The sequence below is a fragment of the Drepanopeziza brunnea genome (genome assembly GCF_022702325.1).
Source record: "Drepanopeziza brunnea f. sp. 'multigermtubi' strain 214-2 chromosome Unknown ctg1, whole genome shotgun sequence".
Taxonomy (NCBI): Eukaryota; Fungi; Ascomycota; class Leotiomycetes; order Helotiales; family Drepanopezizaceae; genus Drepanopeziza; species Drepanopeziza brunnea.
This window is the reverse complement of record NW_027094064.1, coordinates 5482612-5497440: the sequence shown is the minus strand read 5'-3', so window position 1 is coordinate 5497440 and position 14829 is coordinate 5482612. Positions and strand designations below refer to the sequence as shown.

Genomic DNA, 14829 nt, shown 5'->3' with positions numbered 1-14829 from the left:
CAGAAAAAAACAAATCAAATCCACTCCTCATCTTTGAGCCTTGCACTCAGCTCAAGGGCACGGATCTACCCCTCCTCCTCCTCCTCCTCCTCCTCCTCCTCACAAGCAACACCAGACGCAATACCAACAAAGCTTCGTGATATTCATAGAATACACGTGTGCGATCTTCTCTCCGGGGACTTCGAAACATTTGATATCGGCCGGTCAACAGATCCACAATCAACCATGGCGACAATCGTCCTGGGTGCGCAGTGGGGGGACGAGGTAATGATCCCCCACCTTCTCCGAGCGTATATGCATTATGCCCGGGGGATATACAGAATTCCTGTTAATTCGAAATTTAGGGCAAAGGCAAGCTGGTCGATATCCTCTGCCCGACCGTAGAGATCTGTGCTCGTGCGCAAGGAGGGAATAACGCCGGACACACAATCGTCGCAAACGGAATCACCTACGATTTCCACCTTCTTCCGTCCGGTTTGATAAACCCCAAATGCTATAACCTGATCGGCTCGGGTGCCGTTTGCCATATCCCGGCTTTCTTCAAAGAGCTGGACGACCTCGAAAAAAAGGCAGGTTTCTGGTTGCTTCACAACACACAGAGGACATTGCTGACGTCGACAATAGGGATTAGAGAACGTAAGGTCGAGAATATTTATCAGCGATCGGGCGCAGATTGTCTTCGACTTGCACCAGATTGTGGATGGCCTGGAGGAAGTCGAATTGGGAGGGAAGGCGGTCGGTACTACGAGGAAAGGGTAAGTGAGCAATGTTGCGGCGATTGCCAGTAACGATTAAGAGACACATACCAACATCATGTGTGCGTAGCATCGGACCATGCTATTCTACGAAAGCCGCTCGCAGCGGTATCCGCATCTCCGAGATCTTCAACAAAGAGCTATTCGATAAGCGGTTACGCGAGTTGGCCAGAGGCTACCAAAAGCGCTATGGAGACATTTTAAAATACGATGTCGAAGAGGAAATCTCGAGATTCGACGTAGGTGTTGCCTACTTTCGGGTGAGAACATTGCTGATGGATCTTTAGGGATACCGGGAAAAGCTGGCGACGCATGTTATCGACCAAGTGCCGTTTATGGACGATGTGCAAAAGAGGAACAAGTCGATTCTGATTGAAGGCGCAAATGCTCTTATGCTGGATCTCGATTTCGGCACATACCCATATGTCACTTCGGTACGTCTATGCTTTTGATGTCCTATGGGACCATCCGGATAATTCACTTCAACCGAGAGACTTTGGGTAAAACTCGTCAAGCTACCTTGAATGCAGAATGAACGAATGCGTGAGCGTCTCACGGTTGTCGGAGTATATTGAAATTTGCGTTTTTGATAAGCTTTGCTAATCACTTGCTAGTCCAATACCGGTCTGGGAGGTATTTTCACTGGTCTGGCCTTGAACCCAGCCAAAACCTCCAACATTTACGGCGTAGTCAAGGCCTATACCACCAGAGTAGGTGGTGGCCCTTTCCCGACTGAAGATCTAGAAGAAGCGGGGACGAAGCTGCAAGAGATTGGACGTGAATTCGGTGTAACGACTGGCCGTAGGAGGAGATGTGGGTGGTTGGACTTGGTGGTTGTTAAGGTATGATCTCTACCCGCAGAGGTCCCTAAGATCTCGCAATTTCGTACCTATGTCGGAGTGATTGCTAAGTCAGTGATTTTAAGTACTCCACCGCCATCAACCATTACACAGCTCTTAATGTCACCAAGCTCGACATTTTAGACACTTTCCCAACTATCAAAGTCGCGACCGCATACGTCGATCCATTGACCGGCGAAGAACTTGCATCTTTCCCAGCCGATCTTGAGGTGCTGGGCCGTGTGCAGCCCAAATATGTGGAGTTGAAGGGGTGGGAGAAGTCGATCACGGGCGCCAAGTCGTTTTACGATCTTCCAAAGGCGGCGAGAGAGTATGTGGAGTTTATTGAGGAGTTTATTGGGGTAAGCTCTTTCTATCGAAAACTCAATTTCGGTATGCACGTTAGCATTCGGGGATATTCACTAACCATGCATAGGTTAAGGTGAAGTTTATCGGCACAGGTCCGGGTAGAGAGGCTATGATTACCAGGTGATCACGCCTTTCAACATTGAATAGAGGTCCAATGCGAATGTCATTTACCTAACCACCGGTTTCTCGAATCTTTGATCGACGTGTCTAGTGGAAAATTCGTTACGTGAAACCAAGACTTGCAATAATCTCATGTATAAACAGTAGCGCTTGACTTCGCAGCTATTGGATCTCTATACTGGTTGTTGTCGCGTAAGCGTAGTTTAACGAGGTAAACCCGTACCCAGGCTCAAGTCCGATTGAGCGAAATTTTTGATCTTACAAGGGATTAATATGCATAATAGAAGTAAGTAGCTGTAACATGATGAATTCCCGCGATCGTGGATGTGTGATGTACGCGGGTGATAGATATATGTAGGTACGGGCAAGGTCCGAATGCCTTCCAGCGTGAGCGGGCTTCCTTCCTTGCGAGTGAATCTGAGAGACAAGACTCGCTTGTCATGATTTGTTTGCTAGTGGAACAATTTCTTCAGTTGAAGCGGAGGGGGAGGGTTGGTTGGTTTGGTTGGTTCTTTCCGAAACTGTTACCCATTTTGTTGATGAAAGAAATAGAGAAGAGAGGGAGAGAGGGGGAGAGAGAGAGAGGAAGGCAAAATCCCTCCCTCAAAAGAGCGAAACCGAATTTTTGTTCTCCTTCAACCGCCGCCGCCGCCTTTGTTGGGAAAGCGGCAGTGGGTAAGATTGATTATACTAGCACTCCCGCTGTCTGGAATCTGGTAGTATATATATATATATATATATATATGCTCTTTGCTGAGATGGGAAAGAGAAGACTGGATGGGTGGGTGGAAAGATATGAGAGAACATGTCAAGAAGAAGAAGAAGAAGAAGAAGAAGAAGAAGAAGAAGAAGAAGAAGAAGAAGAAGAAGAAGAAGAAGAAGAAGAAGAAGAAGAAGAAAAGAAGAAGAAGAAAAGAGGGCAATGCGCAGATGCAGCGACGGCGATCAACCGAAGACCAGACGATCCAGAAAGAATTCCAATACTCATCTGTATTTCTCGTATCCAATCTCCTCCCTGATCCTCGCTTCGACGTACGCCACCGTCTCCCTATCATACATCTCCTCCGGGCTCTTCATCCCGTTGACCACCTCTCTCTCATGCCTGGCCCCTTCTTCCTTGGTCATACACACCAGCTCCCTCGCCTTCACCTTGCTGCTCTTTTGCCCCTCTACGCCCAGTTCGACCATGCTGCCCTCCGGCTTCCGCCACCTGACCAGTGTGAGTCTCGTAGAGATGCCGCTGATGGCACTCTTGCCCCTGTACACTTCTTCGACCACGTATCCCACATCCGCAACAGTGATACCCGTCTTCAAGCCCCTCGCGTCCTCCCCAGGCACGGTAGCCCTGACCAGCTTCTCCTCCGACCCTTGCAGCGCGGCGAGGATGCTGTCGTACATCTTCTCCCTCCCCTTCGCAGGGACGTACTCGTTCGGGTACCCCGCAACCTGCAGGATAACATGGTTTGCAACCGCATATCCAAACACCGCAGGCATGGTACCCAAGACTGGCAATATCCTGACTCTGAAATCAGGTAGCACACCAAGCTCGCCGACTGATCCTTTGGCGTACTCTTCTTCCGGTAACGGGAGCAGCTGGGCTTTTCCTGGGCCGGGTTTCTCGGTCGAGAAGACAACTGGGATGCCAGACGCTACGCCGACCTTACGGAGACGCGTGCGTGTGGCGCGAGAAAGAGGGTCTTCGGTACTAGCCGATATGTCGCCGATGAAGATACGTGTTGGGTCGGACTTGCACCCTGCCCCCATTGAGGAGATGACGGGGAGTTGATTCTTGTAGCAATATTCGAGCAGAGCGACTTTGCTGTCGATGTTGTCAATGGCGTCTACGACGTAATCTGGTTTCCGACCCTCCCAGTCTCCAAGTAATCTCGAGGCAGCACTTGCGCCGAACAGTTCGTTGCAGAGGTCAAAGTGCACCCAGGGTGTGACTTGCTGTAGTCTCTTCTTCAGGCATGACACCTTCGGTGTTCCAACATCTGCAAGTGTAGCTACTGCATGGCGGTTGAGGGAGGATAGAGTAACCTGGTCGAAATCGATGAGGCGGATTCGAGAAACACCCGAGCGGGCGAGCGCTGCCGTGCAATGAGATCCTACCCCTCCACATCCCACCACGATTATGAAAGCCGATCGAAGCTTCGCAAGACCTTCATCCTTGAGAAAGACTCTGTTCCGGGCAAGTTGTTCCAGAATGAGTTCTGCCTCCCACGTCAGCACTTCTCCCTCGACAGCCCGAGAATTTCCCCAGGACAAACCATCGTCATAATCCCCCCGCTGCGCCCTCTCCGCAAACTCCAAACTCCTCTCATCCTCCTTACTCATCCCCGTCTTCGAAGGAGCCGCCCCAAAATCCGTGAGCTTCACTTCGTCCATCAGCACGAGCAAACCCTTCCTCACCGCAGTAGTCCCCGGACACGCACCTTATCAGCCTGATGGCTCCGCCCCAGCGCCGGGATCGAGCTCTTCAGATCCTCGACCCTCTCCTGCCGCCGCACATGCTGGTACCCGAATATCGCGCCTGCGACCACTGCGCCTGACACGAGGGCTGTGGCGGCGAATTGCGCCTGCGAGGTGGACGCCGTGCGCGAGAGCCAGGACGACATGCTTTCTTTGCCTTTCTTGGGCCCTTGTACGTCTGTAGGTGGCTGGTGTCTGATTTCAGAATCTGGTGAGGGAGAGCGTTGCGTGTAGCTGGGTTGGGGTTCGAGTTCCTGGTTGCGGCTCTGATACTGGTATCGAGGCGGATATTCGTCGTCTTCCTCGTCGGAGTAGTAGTACTGATCGTAGTTGTAGTTGTACGATTGCCTGGAGCTAGAGGCACGCTGATTATAGCGCCAGTCCATGGTGAGCCGCGGTCATGGTCTGCATACTTTTAATTTTTGTTGACATTAAAGTGTGGGATGCTGACCGGCAGCTTTTTCTCACGATGCGAGTTGAAGCTTGAGCGTCGGTTGGACCTCGGCTCTTATAGTCCTGGTTCAGACTATCTCGCGCTATTCCTCGATCTGTAGCAGTCAAAAGATCAACTACTTACACGAGTTGGAAAATAGCATATATATGCACACTGCTACTAACTAATACCAACAAATACTACTCGCCCAACTTCTCTTCCTGCATTGAAATGTGCAAAAGGGTCCGAGAGGACCAACCCAACCTCAAATACTCTCTACAATACTGATTCTCAAATGTCGAAATGTCAACACACATATCCCAATTTATTCCTTCCCTTTCCCCGCACGGACAGAAACCCTATCAACAAACATATGAGTTCGAGCCCCAAAGCTGCCCAGGTCCAGCTCTGCCCGGGGGCAGCGGCGACCTCTCCGTACTTACTCACCAAACGACGACGTGCCTACGTCAAGGTGCCGTTCGGCTGAGATTGAGCCTGAGATTGGGATCGCAGTAGCAGGCGTCGAGATGGTCGGTCGGTCTGGGAGTCGATAAGGAGACTGATGATGAGGGGATCGTCGTGAGGAACGGGGGTGGGTGAGAGGGAAAGCCGAGGAGTGTGTGTATCGTTGGGAGCCGGGTGAGGCATCTTGTTGAGTGAGTATGTGCTTTCATTACTTGCTTCGCTGGCTGGTCAGGTGTCAACCGGCCACTGGGTGCGGATTGAAGGCATGGGATATCGAATGATGTATGACCTGAGACGAATGAAGAAAGGCTTGCAATGAGGGAGAGTTGTAAATTTCACTTGGCTCAATGTTGAATGGTCTGTATGTGCTCTGGAATTTCTGAGTACGATAACGACTCCATGCTCCTCAGCTCCACGAAGAAGGATCTTCACAATATCTTAGCACACGATTCACTCCTCATAATTCATCGAAGCCGCTGCTAACCGATCGACCGACCATCATCCAACGCCCGACTCCGAATCATGTACCCCGAACTTTATCAACATCTAGATAAATCCAAATCCGCGTCCAGCAGCCAGAGGAAAATAAGCGAGAAAAGGAGAACAAGCTCGAAAGTAAAAGAAAACACATTTGCATGTCCCCCATTCTTATCGTTAACTCCCACCCTCTTCACATCATCGCACACCCATTGCTCCTCGCCCTTCGTCTTCGTCCAATCCCGCCCATGCCAAAACCGCCTTCTTCCTCATCAGCATGCATCATCTGCGCCTCCCTCGCCCTCCTTCTCCTCCTCCTCGAGTCCCCTCCATCGGTGCCCAGCTCCGCAATAGTCATCATGAAACTCGCCCACTTGTGCTCCAGACGTCTCGCCGCAGGAATATCGCCCCCTAATACTCTTCGCATATGCTCATCAACCGTTGCCTGCCACCCGCAAAAACATTTTATGCCGATGAGCTCGGTGGCATATGTACCTTTTCGCGAGCCACTGCGTTTGCGGAATTCCGAGTTGCGTGATATGACTTCGCGGACACCGGTCCAGGTCACGTTGCTGCAGTCGAACACGATCATCTGCAGAGAGACGCGGGGAGGAGATCGGACGCCGGTTGCGCGTAAGGAGCGGGCGCAGACCATGCTTGCTGCTTCAGCGAGCACGAGATCGCTGATCTTGGTATTGTCCATGTCGACGCGACGGAGACTAGTGCAGGCGCGGATGACAGGGAGCATGCCCGTGTCTCCGATATTCTCACAGTAGCTGATTGACAGGTGTTCAAGGCTGGGTGCGCATGGTGCTTTGGCCAGGTGCTCCGAGAGGAAGCTGTTAGTGAGTTCCGATAGCTCTTCGAGGTCGAGGTGGGTGAGCTTTGGAATGGTGGCCAGCACATTGGAGAGGGCATTGTCGGTCAGTGCCATGCAACCGCTGAGCTGGAGACCTTCAAGTGCAGGTACCAGGTGGGCGAGTGTCCTGATGCCGGCGTTTGTCAAGCGACTGCAACGGCTAAGGTCGAGGTGTCGGAGCTTTCGGATAGGTACGATAGGGATATCTGTGAGGATATCTAGGTCAGGCTCTTTACCGTGAAGAATTATTTGCAAAGCTTCATCGGTAATATCTGAGCAGCCGCTGAGGACAAGCCTTTCCAGGTTGTTGGTGTCAAAGATATCCTGAGCAACCTCGAGGTTGTGAAAGCCTCTGAGTTCACCTGCTCGTAGGTCCTTTAACTTCGGACATCCATTGATGACAGTCTGAACTCCTCGAGCATCCATGTGGGTACACCAACTAACATTGAACATCTCTAACGACGGGCATGATTTAGCAATGATCTTGCATGTGCTATTAGTAACAGCTGGCAAACCAGTAAGAGTCAGGCTCGCCAATCTCTCGTTATTCTTCACTAGATTGTGAAGCGTAGATCGCTGGAAATTCTTGCATCCCTCGAGATTTGCGCTGATCAAGTTTCGGCAAGCCTTGACTACGACCTCTGCCCGCTTGTAATGTTCGACCTGAACACAGCCCCGAAGATTGATATCCTTTACAAATGACCCCGCAGTCACAATGATTTTGGCGAGAGATTCAGCTGAAATGGTCTTGCAGAATTCGGAGGCATCGAAACAAGTCCAGAGCTGCCCATCAAAGCATGTTTCGTGGAACAGTTTGCTTACAACCGAGACCCGAACCAATTCTTTCGGCCTCAGAAATGCAAAGACTGCCAGTCTGAGTTCGGGCGGCATATCTCTCCAAAAGTTGAAGTTGGCCCGTCTTTTGGGCTTCGGTGCAGGTACTGGTAGCGAAAAATAGTCATCGAAGATCTCGGGAACGACCACATTTGTTGCGCCTTGACTTGACTGGGATCTCAGGTTCAACGGCGAAGCACTTATAGGCATTGTTGAAGTGCTAGAAGTAAATGAGCTCTGTCCGAGCCCCTGGCAAGGAGTAGTCGGGGCTGTAGAGAAGCCCGCTCCAGATGATCGGGAGGGGTATGGACTGTCATGGTTGCGTGGAGTGCCAGATGACAAACTCGCACACGACAATGTATCACGGCCAGTGTATGGACTGCTTTCAACCATCCTCCTCCCAAATTGTGCGAGCGACGGAGAGGACGAAATTCGCTGGAGACCGCGGAGAAATTTCGCCCTTCCCTTGAGCTTTGGCTGCTCCATCGCAAGGGCTTCGAAGGGTTCGACCGGCGAAGCTGCAGAAGACTCGGATACGGATCCGAGGATCATGTTGGGAGAGAGATTCGCCATGAGAATGAGAGAAGAGGATGAGCTGGAGGAAACGCTGGATGTTTTGTCGTCTCAGGAGACCTCAGATGCGGGGTTACCCTACGCTGCTGGAACTTCTTCCCGGACACCGGATTGTATATATGCTTGATTCTTTGCTTCCCGGACCCAAGTAGGGATGCACCGTAGATTGGGTCGGGATGGTTTCTTGGGATCCAAATTCCTCCTCAGAGAAAGGCGGTCTACAGGTCCGAGGCCAGGCGTCGAGGCATGAGCTGTCGAGTCAGTTGTGGTCGAGTAAGCTGACTGTTTGTCAGACGGGCATTTAGTGATCAGTTGAGATGACGGTAGGGAGGAATAGTGTGTCGGTGGTGATACTTTACATACCGAGGCACTTGTTTTATTTGGGGGTTCTGATAAGAGTTTGTAGCTGTCGTGGGTTGAGATGGGAGGTGTGGTTATATTGCAAAAGGAAGAGGAGGGGGAGGGGGAGGCGAAGTGCTCTTATCGGCACGGACAGCGATCGTTATCGAACAAAAGAGGGTCGTCGGTGAACAACAGCTTGTCACGTCCAACTTATCAGCAGACCACCTCGAGACGAGATGCAAGGGGTTTGGAAGGGATTGGGATTGGGATTGGGTTTGGGTTTGTAAACAAGAAATTGGCTTGTAAACAGGAGACCGATCGCAGGTGGAAGAGAAAGGAGAAAGGGAAAGAAGAAGAAGAAGAAATACGGGAAATGCCCTCGTCTTTAGTCTCCCGTGTATCCTGCGTTTACAAAACGTACTACTCGACGTACTAAAGCGTGACTTGGACCGACGGTGGTGGCAAGAGGTACCAGTATGAAGCATGAGGCTCGAGCCGGGGCGGCACGGGCTACTAGGTACTCGGACTCGGACTCCCTTCCCGACCTTGGAGAGGAGTCAGGACAAGGGCTCATCGTCGTCTATCGTGGACCAAAAGACCAAGAGATCAAGAGGCCAAGAGACCAAGAGACCAAGAGACCAAGAGACCAAGAGACCAAGAGACCAAGAGACATAGCTGAGCAGTTGGGATTGGTGGATTCTGGATTGACGGCCGGGCTGGATGGTGTCAGTGTCAACGGGGCAGCTTCTTCTCGTTTCGTCTTATGGTCGGTCTCATCGATAGGAAAAGGAAGATTGGGGCTGTATGCCAGGTGATTGTTGATATCAGATCATCCGTTCTCCCTGCGTCCGCCACGGACCGACCGACAGGATACCTACATACGGAACGGAGACGGCAGACAAGTACAACCAACCTGGTTTCTAAACGAATACAACTACCCACCTACTACCGGATACTTACTTACCTCATCTCGCAGTTGCACAGAGCCTCTCGCTGAACGAGGAGAGAGACGTCTGAAAGGGCGCTTCTCGAATTCAATAGTGCTATGCGAACGGGCCAGAGTACATATGTTCTTCAAGACAGCTATTATTGATGCACAGAGCAAATTACCCCGGGCTGAGGTTCCCCATGAGCGCTAAACCACTTCCCGATGCGACTTCTCTTCCGTACACAATCTCGTTGGCCCCGGGAGCGAGCCGTCCAACACGGGAGCGATACACACCTCAAGCAGCGTAGAACCAGTTCGGTCGCTATCGCCATGTCCATTTCCTTCTCTTCGTACTGCAACCCCCGATCGAGGCCTCACTATTTTCGGTGTTTGCGTCTCTCTTGTGCACTTGACAAACAGTTCTGCGCAGCTGAGATCGTCAGATGTGCAGCAAGAAACTTGGAGTGCCAGAGAGGTCCGGATCCAGCGAGTTAAGTTTTGATTGAACAGGATATCCATTAATACCTCCCTCACCATGCAACTCTCCGCCGTCCTCCTCCTCGCTTCCGCCACCCTCCCAACCCTCTCCTTCGCCCAAAACTTCCAGAGCTCTCCCAAGCGCGGCCTCGTCTTCGTACCCTCCAAAGAAGCGACACGCCAACACGACAACCAGATATGGGTCGAGGGCACCAGCGACCTGACCTGGTACTACAATTACCAAGTCCAGCCGTCGGCGGCGTACGCGAACCGAACGCAGGAGGAATTCGAGTTCGTGCCCATGCTGTGGGGCATCTCGAACACCTTCTACGACGAAGTGAAAGCTCTGATCGACGGCGGGAGGAACGTCACGCATGTCATGGGGTACAATGAGCCGGACGGCACGGCGGCGACGGGAGGCAGCTCGATTGACCCCGCGAGCGCGGCGACGAACTGGATCGAGCAGATGGAGCCGCTGCGAAAGCTAGGTGTGAAGGTTGGCGCGCCGGCGGTGACAGGCAGTCCGAAGGGATTCACGTGGCTGGATGCCTTCTTCACGGCGTGTGGGCAGCAGGGCACGAACTGTACGGTTGATTTCATTCCGATCCATTGGTATGGGGATTTCGGAGGCCTGGCGAGTCACATGGGACAAGTCAATGGAACGTGGGTATCCCTTTCTATCTCCATGTCCCAAGCGAGAAAACATGGAACTAACGAACCCAGCTATCCCAACGTGAATCAATGGATTTCCGAATACGCGCTCAGCAACAGCCCCCTCGACGCCACCCAGGACTTCTTCAAGATGTCCACCGAGTACTTCGACCGCCTGCCCGGCGTCGGACGCTACACTTACTTCGGCTCCTTCCGCAGCGACGTGAGCAACGTGGGCCCGAACGCCGCTATGCTCACTGAGAACGGCGAGTTGACAGACATCGGGAGTTGGTACCTGGGCGGTCCAGCGACGAATAAAATTCCCACGGGAGCTGCGTCGAGGCAGGTAATGAGCTCTGCGTGGGCTGCCGCCGTGGCTGCTGTGCTGGGACTCTTGGCGCTTTCATGTTAATTCTATATGGTTTTTTCTTGAAGAGGGGGAGGGGGCGGGGGAGGTGGTATGAATATATACATACATATATATATATATATATATGTATATGACATCGGATGAGGATGGGAGGAGGGCAAGCTCGTAACGAAAACACTTAGTGATGTTAGAGGCGTCCGTGTTTATACGGAGTGTATCTCAGGAGCAGCTTCTTTATCGTTACATCGCCGGACGCATTTAGAGCAATGATGTAGCTGGTCAAGACCTCACTAGAGGAGGAGGCTTCCATATCATCCGCCCTGTTGGGTATCTTTCACAACGCCAGGTGCCGCACAGGTTTTGCGCCATGCTCCTAACTCCAGGCCCTTCTTACACATCCAGCATACTTCGAATCTGCTGCGAAGGGGCAGTCGCAGTCGATGAGACGCCAGTTCCAGCACGGCCGCCCCCATCATTTGCCGTGACCGTAGCATTACTCACTTCCCCAGAACTCCTCTCTCTGGTAAGGTCCGGCTGATCCGTGAACCGGTCCTGCGTCTCCACCATGCCAGAACGGAAAAGAAACGGCAGATTTGCCGCAGCCCTTACAGCCTCACTATCCCCCGAGGCCTTACTGCTACCCTGTCTCTGGGAGACTGGCATATTTCCCAATTCGAGATTGATCTGCACGTTCGCCATCGTAGCTCGCCCTCCCCCAATCTCAGCCACGTTCCGGGCAACCGCATCCTGGACGTTCACCGCTCTGTTGTCGCCGTGGAGTCTTGACCACCAACGCGGCTTCTTCGTGATGCCAACCTCGGCGTCGATCTGAGCGGCGCGGATTCGGCGTTGGCGGATGAGCTCTCGGTCTTCGTTTGGGTCGAGGTATCCTGCTACCTCGTACACGAGGATGGTAGCTGCTATTGGAGCCCAGCCTAGGCCATACATGTAGGCTGTATGAGAGCCGACTTTCAGTGGGGAGATGGCGAAGTCGAATGCACACACGATTTCGTAGCCGATCATGACGAGAGAAAGTGGAAGTGTGAGGAGGAATTTAAAAGGTGTGTATCTGAAGATACTCAGCCCTCGGTTGACAATTCCTTGCTTCCGAGGTTTGTAGTGATTGATCGAGTGCCATAGTGAGAATACTGTTGTCAGCCAGCTTCCGAGAAGGAGGAAAGCTGCAAGCTTGAACCGGGTATCCGTTGCGAGCGGTTCGGCTTCGGAATGTTGCTGCTCGGGATCCCGTTGGAACTCGATAGGAGTCCAGGACCTTGGGACAGCCATGAAGAAGTTCTGTCCTCGTCAATAAATTCCTGAGAGAAATTGTAAAAACAATAAGAATAGAAAACCATACCATCCAAACACAACAGTAGAATAACAACGGCAGCCAGAAATCCGTCGTACTCCGCCGATCATCCTGCCTCAGCAAAAACGGATTCGGATCCACCATCTGCCTCTCCTGCCAACTTCCCCAATGCCTCACACTTTCCCAGACCATACACATCGTCGTCGGTAACATCAGGAACCAGAAAAGGCTGGATAGCACTATTGGCAATTCTGGCAGATAGTATCGATCCACATCCACATTGGCAATACAGCTGACCAACGCGCATCCGGCAACGAAAAGCATCCAATACCACTGCCACCTCCTCCCAACCGCACGGAAACGCTTCTCCATTGGCAAGAACAGTCTTCCATGTTTGCGCAGGTTGTTCAACGTGAACACAATACTCAGCGCAAATAGGCATGCGAATAGCAGTCCGGTTTTAGCACGGGCCTCCATGGGTCTGACCGCGGAATAGCAAGTTGTGCTGTTGAGAAAGGTTCCATTGTGAAGAAGGTGCGGAGTATAGGGTTCGAAGACCAGACAGCAGAGGGAGCCGTTCGAGAAGGTCTGATTCGAATAGTATGTGTAGTTCCAATGCTGGAGGGTGGTGAGGTCGAAATGTACGCCATTCACAAGCGTGTCGGAAGAGTTGTCGCCTGGGGGGAAAGCGAGCAAGTTGCGCTTGATGGCGAGACCCATAGTGGATGTTCAATCCGGGGTAGAGAAGAGTGGTTTATGCATCAAATTCGACTGCTTCTACTGATGCATTTCATGCTGGAAGATGCTCATGCCTTAATATCGAGAAATGAAGCTTGAAGATAGAAACCTGAGGCTTTGAGAAGGAGAGAGGATAGGATAGAATAAGCTGACCGACCGAACTGGGAGGGATCAATTATGTTCCGTATTCCACTTTCGGGTAACCCACCCTAACAAGCGAACTCACTCTGTATACACACTGGATTGAAAAACATATACTGCTTTGGTACCGACAACCTTTATTCCATCTCTGTACTGAATTTCTCCTTCTCTTCACAACATTCCAAACCTACTTCCAAGATGGCCTTCTCGATGCATAGTCACTCCGGGCAATTCTGCCCCGGCCACGCCAAAGACACACTTGAAGAAGTCATCCAGACAGCCATCGCCAGGGGCATGCAGACCTTCGCTCTAACCGAGCACATGCCCCGAAACTCCAACGACGACCTCTACCCGGATGAGGCGAGTCTCCTATTTCCTCCCTCCCGGACTCCAAACATATATACAAACATACATACATACATACAAATATAGGCATTTATGTATTGACATGCACATCTAGCCAGACTAACACCCACTAGATCGAAGCAGGCGAGACCATCGCGCCCCTCTTCCCCCGCCACGAAGCCTTCCTCGCCGAAGCAGCGCGCCTCCGCCAGAAGTACGCACCGCAAATCACGCTCCTGATCGGCTTCGAAGGCGAATGGATCCGCCCTTCCTACGGCCCCCTGATCCAAGACCTCGCGTCAAATCGCCTCGTCGACTATTTCATCGGGTCGGTGCATCACGTGCACGCCATCCCGATCGACTACGACGCCGTGTTCTACCGCAAGGCGCGGGACGCGGCCGGTGGTAGCGACGAGCGCTTGTTCGAGGATTACTTTGATTCGCAGCTGGAGATGCTGGAGGCGTTGAAGCCGAGGGTTGTGGGCCACTTTGACCTGATTCGGCTGTGGAGCGATGAGCCGAATCGGAGTCTGAGGGCCATGGACGGGGTGTGGGAGCGCGTGGTGAGGAATCTGAAGGTTGTGGTCCAGCAGGGCGGGTTGCTGGAGATCAACTCGAGTGCGTTGAGGAAGGGGCTGGAGGAGCCGTACCCGATGCGGTGTGTCTGTGAGGAGTATCTGAAGCTGGGAGGGAGGTTGACGATGAGTGATGACAGTCATGGCATTGGGCACGTTGGGACGAACTTTGACAGGGCGATTGCGTATTTGGAGGGTTTGGGGGTGGAGGAGGTATTTACGCTTAATGGGAAGGATGAAGCTGCAGGGAGGGTTGCGGTAAGTGTGAAGAGTGTGGCTGTGAAGGATGTTAAAGATACGTTCCGGCCGTGAGGTAGGAACAGTAGTAACATTAGTACATTTCTTCACTATCCAAGAGCTGACACGCTCAATTGAACGACGAATCAAAGTCGTGCCCGAGGAAACGTCTCTTGAAGAGTCTTGGTACTGGCTTGAGCATTGGCAACATATTGTCAATCGATTTCCGGCACTGGCTACCGCACTCCAAAGGTCCTTTGCAAAGAAAGAATCGAATGTGAAAGGAGCCCTCGACATCTCTTTATCCAACATCTCCAGACTATTTGATTGGACCGACTTCCCAAGTCCGCATTAGCTCAACTCGAGCAAAGAGCCTTTGTCAAAAACACCGAAGATAGAAACGGATTGTGAATTTCCTTTCACAACAATTCCACTCAAAAAGATCCGGGCCCGAGGGCCACAGAAATCCATCTGCACTTTTCCCCGGGCGATATCGATCTACACATACACGATTGCCGCC

The 14829-nt window shown here is 52.0% G+C and overlaps 6 protein-coding genes across 7 annotated transcripts; 3 read left to right on the top strand and 3 right to left on the bottom strand.

The window, feature by feature from the left end:
• Positions 1 to 225: 225 nt before the first annotated feature.
• On the top strand, positions 226 to 2087 carry L3040_001104 (uncharacterized protein; the record flags this gene model as incomplete). The annotated part of the gene is made up of 8 exons (XM_066155433.1): positions 226 to 264; positions 345 to 569; positions 625 to 755; positions 826 to 994; positions 1043 to 1189; positions 1370 to 1597; positions 1681 to 1956; positions 2031 to 2087. 8 exons carry the CDS (start codon positions 226 to 228, stop codon positions 2085 to 2087), a joined length of 1272 nt encoding a protein of 423 aa, XP_066013449.1.
• A 980-nt stretch (positions 2088 to 3067) lies between these two features.
• Positions 3068 to 4941, bottom strand: L3040_001103 (uncharacterized protein; the record flags this gene model as incomplete). Its single annotated transcript, XM_066155432.1, has 3 exons — positions 3068 to 4296; positions 4354 to 4456; positions 4519 to 4941. 3 exons carry the CDS (start codon positions 4939 to 4941, stop codon positions 3068 to 3070), a joined length of 1755 nt encoding a protein of 584 aa, XP_066013448.1.
• A 1182-nt stretch (positions 4942 to 6123) lies between these two features.
• L3040_001102 (uncharacterized protein) lies at positions 6124 to 8175 on the bottom strand (the record flags this gene model as incomplete). 2 transcript variants are annotated; one of them, XM_007293115.2, is made up of 1 exon in its annotated part: positions 6124 to 8175. In XM_007293115.2, one exon carries the CDS (start codon positions 8173 to 8175, stop codon positions 6124 to 6126), a length of 2052 nt encoding a protein of 683 aa, XP_007293177.2. The 2 variants fall into 2 exon arrangements, with proteins under 2 accessions (XP_007293177.2, XP_066013447.1); XM_066155431.1 differs by having other exon boundaries at positions 6124 to 6864.
• Positions 8176 to 10001: 1826 nt separating this feature from the next.
• On the top strand, positions 10002 to 11006 carry L3040_001101 (uncharacterized protein; the record flags this gene model as incomplete). The annotated part of the gene is made up of 2 exons (XM_007293113.1): positions 10002 to 10606; positions 10667 to 11006. The coding sequence occupies 2 exons, from the start codon at positions 10002 to 10004 to the stop codon at positions 11004 to 11006; spliced, it is 945 nt and encodes a 314-aa protein (XP_007293175.1).
• A 348-nt stretch (positions 11007 to 11354) lies between these two features.
• Positions 11355 to 12993, bottom strand: L3040_001100 (uncharacterized protein; the record flags this gene model as incomplete). The annotated part of the gene is made up of 2 exons (XM_007293112.2): positions 11355 to 12260; positions 12322 to 12993. 2 exons carry the CDS (start codon positions 12991 to 12993, stop codon positions 11355 to 11357), a joined length of 1578 nt encoding a protein of 525 aa, XP_007293174.2.
• A 357-nt stretch (positions 12994 to 13350) lies between these two features.
• On the top strand, positions 13351 to 14384 carry L3040_001099 (uncharacterized protein; the record flags this gene model as incomplete). Its single annotated transcript, XM_066155430.1, has 2 exons — positions 13351 to 13512; positions 13632 to 14384. The coding sequence occupies 2 exons, from the start codon at positions 13351 to 13353 to the stop codon at positions 14382 to 14384; spliced, it is 915 nt and encodes a 304-aa protein (XP_066013446.1).
• Between the last annotated feature and the right edge of the window lie 445 nt (positions 14385 to 14829).